The following is an 8,822-nucleotide window of genomic DNA, read 5'->3' as shown; positions in this document are numbered from 1 at the left end:
CGGGTGAAACAAAGTTAAAACTGTTACACCTTAATTACTTGACCTACATACCATCTGTGCTAATATTATTAAGCGAAACATGATACTTGATATACATAATGTTAAGGAGAATCCGATCCATCAATAATTACGTTAGATATCTTGTTCTGAAATGCTTTGTTAATATAAATTATTAACAATCTCATATCAATTATATTTATTATAGTAATCGAGGAAATGCTTGCAAAAAAACTATTAGGTTTATAAATATAAAAACGCGCGTACCTTGTAAAACTAAGCAAGCAAACAAAAATTAACAAGAAACGTGGTGTCTATGTGGTAATATGTCAATCCTTTCGATCTTGGACGACAAATTGTTATAAGACCCACAGAGCCTTATTAAGTAAGATTTGGTCCCTGGCCTCGTGTGAGTGAAGGGTGCTTTTAGCAGAGAGTAATGTTTTCGTGGATGGTGAGAGGATAAATAAACTTAATAGACACAGTGCCTTAAGACTGCTGCATAGCCACTCGGTCACATATCTGCCTGATTGCGTGCCTGATAGGCTAGGATGTAGTGCCCTTGTTTATGCAAAAAAAAACAGAGGACACGGTTTTCTTGGCAGACGAGGGAGATAAATAAACTTAATAGACGCAGCGCCTTAAGACTGCAGGAGCTATTATCGAGAAGATTGTGTTTTTTTGATTGTAACAAGCGTTATGAGTGACATTTTACTAATCTTTTCTTTGCAGTCTCTGTTCAAAGTCTCCTTCTTGAAGAGAAGTTATTTAGAACTTGTTATAAACAATTGAAAGAGGTTAGTCACCTACATATTCATTTTGTTTTCTATTATGTGGAAATAATGTATTTTAACGCGTATTATTTCCACTCACTATTTATGCGTCATGTATATGTCGCAGCCAACAATGTTAATTAGCCGTTCAATTAACAGCCTAGCTTTTTAACTGAACGGCGTGTTTGTTACAATATTTAATAAACTAGCTGGCTAATGTTTAGGCGATTCATACGATAGAATCATTATTTGGCAGAAATTGTCACTACACTCTTCCAATGTATTTGTTGTTTTACATGAAACTTTGGGAAACACCATCAAAGTTGTGGTTTGCCGACGACATATTGACAGTTTGAAGAGCTTCGTTTCAAGTTTGAGAGTGGCAGAAAGTGGATTTAAATTTATATTTAACAGTTAACGTCGATCCAAGTCATTTGCCTAGCCATTTGAACATCTTTGAAGCCGCGTCGCCGTTTAAACGGTTGTTAATTTAACGGCTAATTAAAGTAATTGGGTGCTACATATATATTTATAAATCAAATAAAAATAATGGATGCACTATTTAAGTAATATCATTAGTTAACCAACAATAAAACCATTTCACATATAACTTTCTGAGTAACAGTATTAACAGTCAAAAATAGTTTATAATTAACTGAATTAATTAATAACGCGATATCTTTTCTGTTAGTAAAGTTGGTCGCGTCTTCAAAGTGGCTTTAATCTGTCCGATAAATAGGTCCAGTGAAGATGTCTCCTTGAAGTTTGCTTTGTACTTTTCACAGTACTCCAGAAATACTGGATACAAATGTTCCAACACCGCGTGGTCCAAAGTAGGAAAGAGGTGATGAAGCGAGTGGTGTCCGAAAAAGGTCATCACTTTAAAGTGACTGTCGTTGATGTCTCGTCTGTCCATGACCGCTTCGAGCTCGTGCATGCCCCAATCAGGGGTTATGTCACTAAAATACAAATTTATATGCTTTAATATAACCAATAAAAACTAGATATTTTACTAGAGTCTAAAGTCCTGTTAACATGGCATTTATATATACTTATGAGATAAATCGATAAGTCTTGAAGTGCAAGCGAGAGCGCGTAGCGAGCGTTCGTTTGTTAAAAAATTGACAATTGTATTTATGAGTACAGATGAATGTAACTTGATCAATTCAATTGTGATTTCCATTTATTCCATATCTATACAAAATATCTATCAAACAAATAAAATTAAGAATAGTTTAAAATAATTAAGAAATAAAAAAATAAGAATCGTTTCATCTCATTGTTATTATCATTAATATTATTCGGTCATTGATTAACATAATATATAAATATGTAAAATGTATTCACATAATTACAACAGCTATTTTGTACTACTTCAACGTATTTTTAATTCATATTTGAAATTACCTGGGGGGTTTTAGTGCAAACCTAAGTCTTAAGAATAAAGAAATTAAATCGTTTTTTCACTGGTAGTTTGAGAGTATAATAAGTGTTTAATATTAGTGACAGACACCTCATCTCCGCTCTCACTCAAAATATGAATAAATGTTTGGAAACATTATTTGCGCATATGGTTTTACAGAACTAACATTGCACAGTAAAAACCATATGCGCTCGTACGAAATCTAATGTAATGTAAGAATACAATAGTAATCGTAAGTCTTTTTCTTTAAATTACAATAAATTACTTACTCTGCTTAATTATACATATATAATTAATAAGGTTATTATTGCAAGGGTTAAAAATTAATTGCATTAGTAAAAAATAACTTAGAGTTGTTGTAACAAAAGAAAAAACTTTTGTCTTATGATTTATTATAACTAAAGTATATTTGTACGCCTGCACACGTTCTTGGCACAATAATTTATTGATATTCTTTTGATATCTTTTTTTGAAGTTAAAAAGTAGATTTCTACAAATTGTTTTTACGACAATTATTTAGTTCGACGACACTACTGAAAAAAAGTCTAGAATTGTAACGTCTTATTTCGATTTGTTATGATATCTACACGCTATCTCGCTAATTCCAGTGCCGATTTTGATTGTTGGAAATGCAAAACGTAAAATTTATCAATTAATAACTCATTGTGTTTGTATGTGAGAACGGGGTTTCTAGCTACAAATGTATTACCTCTAATTTCTCGATAATATGCATCTTGCAAAACAATTCCATTACGTTTAGGGTTGCAACCCTTTTGCATTTAAAGTACATTGATTACGATACATTTCTTTATTATTATATTTTAAAATATTTTTTTAAATTATATAACGAGCACTAATGTAATGATATAGTGTGGTGCTAGCGGATAGTGGCGAGTGGTAATACTATCAATTCAACGCCAGTCGATAAATTATATTTAACGAAAGAATATTTTTGACTAAATAAATCACATGTGAAATAAAGTATTATCGTGTACTTTATTATCCTTAAAAGGTAATACCTGAAATATCATAAAATACTTATATACAATATTATAAAGTACGGTTGGCAACCCTAATTACGTTGTACAAAACAGTTATATTTTGCAGACACCGAGTGCAAAAAGAAGTAAATAAATTACCTGACTTCATCTCCATCCTTAAAGATCATGGGATGATGATGAGCGGCGTTGGAGCCAATAGTGAAGAATATAAAACTAGCAGTGCAGTTAATCCATAACCAAGTCACTACAGCGTGATAAAAGGAAGCGCCACTCGTCAGATAGATCCATATTGGTAATAGTAAACCAATGCCATCATGCCATCGGATGTGACGAGTGAAGAAACCGGGACGTAAGAAGATAAGACTGGTTCTGAAAAAATACGTTGGCTAGTATCGGTCCAATGATCGACGAAGAGTATCAAATGACACTCCAGTACAATCACAATAAGAGCGAAAAGATATTGCATTAGGTATCTTCTTCTTTTGTCCAAAGTTGAAACCAAAACACCGAAGTTGCTTTTAATGGCTATTATCGCGGTCCGCGGTCCACAATTGTTGGTTTTATCAAGGCAGTTTTTGCCACGCATCACCACTTTGTGGAACCAACGGCCCACTGAAGTATTTCCGAACGAAAAAGCGTACCAATTTTAAAAAGACCGGCAACGCACTCGCGAGCCCTCTGGCATTGAGAGTGTCCATGGGCGGCGGTATTACTTAACATCAGGTGAGTCTCATGCCCTTTTGCCCCCTGTTAAGCAAAACCAGAGCTAAGCCTTACATATGGAGATTCCCAACACATTTCTCCTAAGCTTACTGTTCTAGGCAGGCCTAAAGAATAAATATTAAAAATTTTTGAACGCTTACGTTACCTTTTCAAAAAGTTAATGATAAACATAAACGGAAATACAAATTGCTCAATCACAAATGCGTAGTCAGCATAAAATGGTCGTTCTTTTCGTGGATTCCAGAAGATTATCGGCTCAAATCCACTGACTTCTAAGTCCATTAGAGTATTTGTATAAAGATGGTGGGACAACACATGCGACACTCTGAAATCCCTGAAATAATTACGTCAATAATGAAATGTACAGTTGTTCGATGATTTTAGTTTGAAGCCTTCCTTTTCTCTATAATAGACCATTATGTCGTGCATTTAATATGCGTAAAGTTGATATGATGTTTTTCATCATTTTACAAATAATTGCGGAGATAGAAAATCTTTTATGCATAGAGTTTTAAAATCACGATCCAATTTTAGAGGACGTCACACTCAATAACTAGGCAGTCTATAAATTGTCTAGTATTAGCTATGCATACTATTATTCGAAGTAAGAAACTGTAAGGGTCTGTTTCACAACGTATGGATTAAAGTTCCGAAGAAATTTCGCACTACCTGACAGTTGTGAAACGCAACAACAGTGTTTATCCTACCAATAAATAATAAATAGCTTATTTGGAACTTATCGGGACATTGACAGACCCTTAATTTGATAAACTGTTTTTAAGCCAGTTCTTGCCGCGCGCCACCACTATGAGGAACCAGCTGCGCACTGATTATTTCCAAACCAATTCAACTTACGGTCCTTCAAGAAAAGAGCGTACCAATTCTTTAAAGTCCGGCAACGCACACGTGAGCCGTCTGGCATTGATAGGGCCCATGGGTGGCGCACTTAAAATTTAGGTAAGCCATTTGCCCCCTCATCTTTAACAAAACTTGTGCCATAATAAAACTTAATAACATAGATTCAAAGCTCAAATTGTTACTAACACTGGCTTATAATTCATTTTAGATGTGAAATAAATGTATGTGTCCAATAATATTACATACCTATACGACCAAAGCGCTAAGTTGAAGTAATACATTCGAAAGTTGGGCCCTCTATGAATGTAATTGTGAGCAGCCACCAATATCCACGCTAAGCATACTGAAGCAACAAAACAAGCAGCTGTTGCAATCCAATAGTTTTCCGCCCAAGAAGCGATCGTGGAAGCTGCCAAGCAAGTGGCAAGAAGACCATCAGTCACCATGTCCGAACGTCTATTTTCCATTTTAGGAATCGTTTTAAGCTCTTCCCATACCCTTTTCTTCAATGATCGATAAAATCCATCGTCTTGAAACGTGAAAGGTGAATTTCTTGGGGATTTCGCGTCTCTTATGTAGAACTTTGATAACATTTTCTCGGTTGTCGGATTTAGATGGTGGGTTTCGAAGGCCTCGGTAACATCTAAGCCCTAAAATTATAACTGATATGACTTTTGAAGAATTATTTCGAAAAAATTTTTTGGACGCAAAAAAACTGCTTTATCCCAAGTAATATCGGATCTAGTATGAATAAATTGAAGTTTAAAATTTATTCAATGATAGCAGTTGTAATAGTATAACGTTAATAAGCCACAACTTTTAATAAATATTACCGCTTTGCTAAATTAATATTTAATCTTAAATAAAATTACATACACTCATATAAATGATTACACTAGAGTTAAAAGCAAAACATTGCTCCGAATTCTACAATGCTTGTGTACTTTGACCAAACTATTCTCCGAGTTTATATAAATGTTCGGAATATATTAATTGTAATGTAAATATAAGGTTTGCTTTCAAATTTCGAACAAATTCAAATGTGCAACTTTAAACAATTTAAAAATAAATAAATCAATGGCGCTACAATCACTTTAGGTCCTGGCCTCAGATTTCTGAATCTGTTTCATGATCATTTTAAATCTAATAGGCTAGTAGGTGATTAGCCTCCATTGGCTGACACACGTCGTCGACTTTTGAGACAAAGACATGTCGGTTTCATCACGATGTTTCCTTCACCGTTCGAACAAATGTTAAATGCGCACATGGAAAGAAAGTTCATTGGTGCACAGCCCGGGAACGAACCTACGACCTCAGGTATGAGAGTCACACGCTGAAGCCACTAGGCCAACGCAATTTACCTTGCTTAATTCCAACCACTCCCGACCACCAGGATGTCTATCGATAAAACTCTCCAAGTCGTAAAGTTTGTCATGCACTCTCCATAGTCCCTCGGCTCCGTCGTCCATGGCCTTGCCAGTCAGCCATAATACTGGATCCTTTAAACCCTCATCTCTCAGAGAAGGATATTTTAACTGCGGAAAACTAACATGTGTCTTTTTTTCTTTTGCCCTTTGATGAGCGATTTCCACATAGTCCGGTTCCTTAGGCGCCATATTTTAATAACTATGTTTTAATAACAAAATAAAATTCTTATCGTGCGTAAGACTAAATGAAACAAACACATTGTCTTACCGCCTTTTATATCGAAAACGTGTAATCACTCCCGAAGTTTATAAACAAATGTTATTAATAATTATATAACGAGCCGATAACGATTAAATCTTATTACAACTACATATTTTGTATACTATTATTAAAATAATTCAAATATATATTTGATTAATAAATTGTGTAATAAATTGTCTATTACACGTACAATATTCCAAGTAGTTAATGCTGTCTAGTTATTATTTCACCCGCTTTAATAAGCTAATTATTAATAATAGAATTAGAAGGCGATAAATTATAAAAAAAATAGTTAAAATACGTCTATATTGGAACATAAGATCTTTAAGGTATCACTTATTCCACGTATTAAAATATGAATCTGTAGGCATTCCTACTCATCAGATGACAGAGGTGACAGAGATGACAGAGGGTGTAGGCCGAGAGAAAAGATAATCGATAACTTTATAGTAAGCCTTTTCTTCACACAGCTTTTCTTTAATACATTCTTAAATTTATTAAAAGGCAGAGATAATAAACAAGATGAAATGTAAACATAAATTGAATAATAATTACGAAGACATATCCAGTAGAATTTCTTGTGAAATCAAATACTCATTGTTTGGTTATCAATGTTTATGTTGCAGCTGATAACAATTATTTATTTGTCTAACACAAACAAATAACAATTCAGTAATTAAATCAAATCTTAGAAGGCGGTACTTACGATGACTTCCTTTCTCGTAGAAAATTTGAATTTCGCGCAGCTATTTCTGTATAGTAATATTACTACAAGAAATGATTTATGATTTTTTTTTTATTTATTACACCTGAATACGATGTATTTTCATAATATTTTAATATAAATGTCCAGGTGTGAAATAATACAACATACGAATTCTTAATGACTTGGGGCAGTGGGAGTTTAAAACGAAACACAAAACAATATCGGTATTTTATATGTCAATACCATCTAGTCCAATCAAAGGCACGCGTTATAAATGTTAGTCTATTTCACCAATCGTAATCTAATTAAATGAACGAAAGTGAAGGCGTCATTTCGTATTTTCATATTTTTAAAATTTCCATTTTAATATTTTCATAACTTCATCTATATCAGATACTTATTAGAATTATTCATTCATGTAACATAGTGGCCATGTTATCTATTCCATGCAGTATGCTTTATGAGATAAAAACTAATATTTTTGTACCCAAAGATGTTGCAACTTTAACATTTAGATCAACTGTCTACGAAACGTCTTTTATAATTCCATAATATTTTGTTACAATTTGATGTTACATATAGATGACCTCTACATATCGTAACCAAAACTCTGGAAACTTTTTAGTTTATTAACAATCTATACTAATATTATAAAAAGGAAAGATTTGTATGTAAGTATATTTGCAACGAAAGTACCGATTTTAGAAATTCTTTCACTTCCTAATAAAACTACAATGATGTTAGCCAAGACCAAGACAAGCCAAGATGAATAACTATTGATGATAGAAAAATATATATTAAAGAACATACCAATATCTACAAAATATATTTAAAAAATAAAAGTCTACCCGTGCGAAGCCGGGACGGGCCGCTACTCACATTTAATCTATCAAAGATGCCTTTTGTATCGTTACCTTCTGTTTATAATTATATGTTTATACACTGGTTGAGTTCACAAGAGTTGCTTGCTATATTGTTAGTTATAAGATTCAGGCATATAAGTATAATTTTTCAATTGTTTTAAAGGATAATTGGTGTGGGTATTATTTGGGCGTTCTATCGAATTAGTAGTAACTGTTAAGGTAGAATAACGTAGTGGAAATCTTTATCTATTATATATATATATATAATGAAAATGGTCTTCGTTTGAGGCTCAATCACGCCTAAACCACTGATCGTATCGACGACATGAAACTACCACCATTCGATGCGAAATTTTTCCGAATTCTAACGTTCCTTCATTTTTTTATTGCTGTTTTACTTTTATGAATATTTATCCCGCTAATTGCAAGCGTTTTCTCTTGATTCTTTTGTTTTTATGGATTTCAACGGAGTTTACTAAACGGATAATGTTCTTTTACATTCAGCTAAGAATCTACTTACAAACTTCCACGCATCCACCCACCAACTCCCACGCACCCCTGCACACCCACTCTCATTTTTTGATAAAAACAAAATGCCGTATCTATGAACGAGTATCACTTGAGAACGGCTGGACCGATTGGATTAATTTTTATATGTAAGAAAATTTTAAAAAAGTCTGCTAAAACTTTACTCATCACGAAATATCGGGAACTATAGGACTTAGAAATGTGAAACTTGGTAGGAATATTACTTTCGTTATGTAGAGATCAACTAAAAACGGATTTTAA

At 33.4% G+C, this 8,822-nt stretch overlaps 1 protein-coding gene across 2 annotated transcripts; it reads right to left on the bottom strand.

The window, feature by feature from the left end:
• Positions 1 to 1,319: 1,319 nt before the first annotated feature.
• LOC111000597 (cytochrome b5-related protein) lies at positions 1,320 to 6,487 on the bottom strand. Of its 2 annotated transcripts, XM_022270103.2 has the most exons (6): positions 6,471 to 6,487; positions 6,137 to 6,401; positions 5,022 to 5,425; positions 4,063 to 4,251; positions 3,333 to 3,563; positions 1,320 to 1,729 (listed from the first exon to the last, which is right to left on the bottom strand). In XM_022270103.2, exons 2-6 carry the CDS (start codon positions 6,389 to 6,391, stop codon positions 1,435 to 1,437), a joined length of 1,374 nt encoding a protein of 457 aa, XP_022125795.2. In that variant the 5' UTR covers positions 6,392 to 6,401; positions 6,471 to 6,487; the 3' UTR covers positions 1,320 to 1,434. The 2 variants fall into 2 exon arrangements, with proteins under 2 accessions (XP_022125795.2, XP_022125794.2); XM_022270102.2 differs by lacking the exon at positions 6,471 to 6,487 and having other exon boundaries at positions 6,137 to 6,458.
• Between the last annotated feature and the right edge of the window lie 2,335 nt (positions 6,488 to 8,822).

The sequence above is a fragment of the Pieris rapae genome, chromosome 7 (genome assembly GCF_905147795.1).
Source record: "Pieris rapae chromosome 7, ilPieRapa1.1, whole genome shotgun sequence".
In the NCBI taxonomy this organism is placed as follows: Eukaryota; Metazoa; Arthropoda; class Insecta; order Lepidoptera; family Pieridae; genus Pieris; species Pieris rapae.
This window is presented reverse-complemented; position numbering and strand designations above follow the sequence as displayed.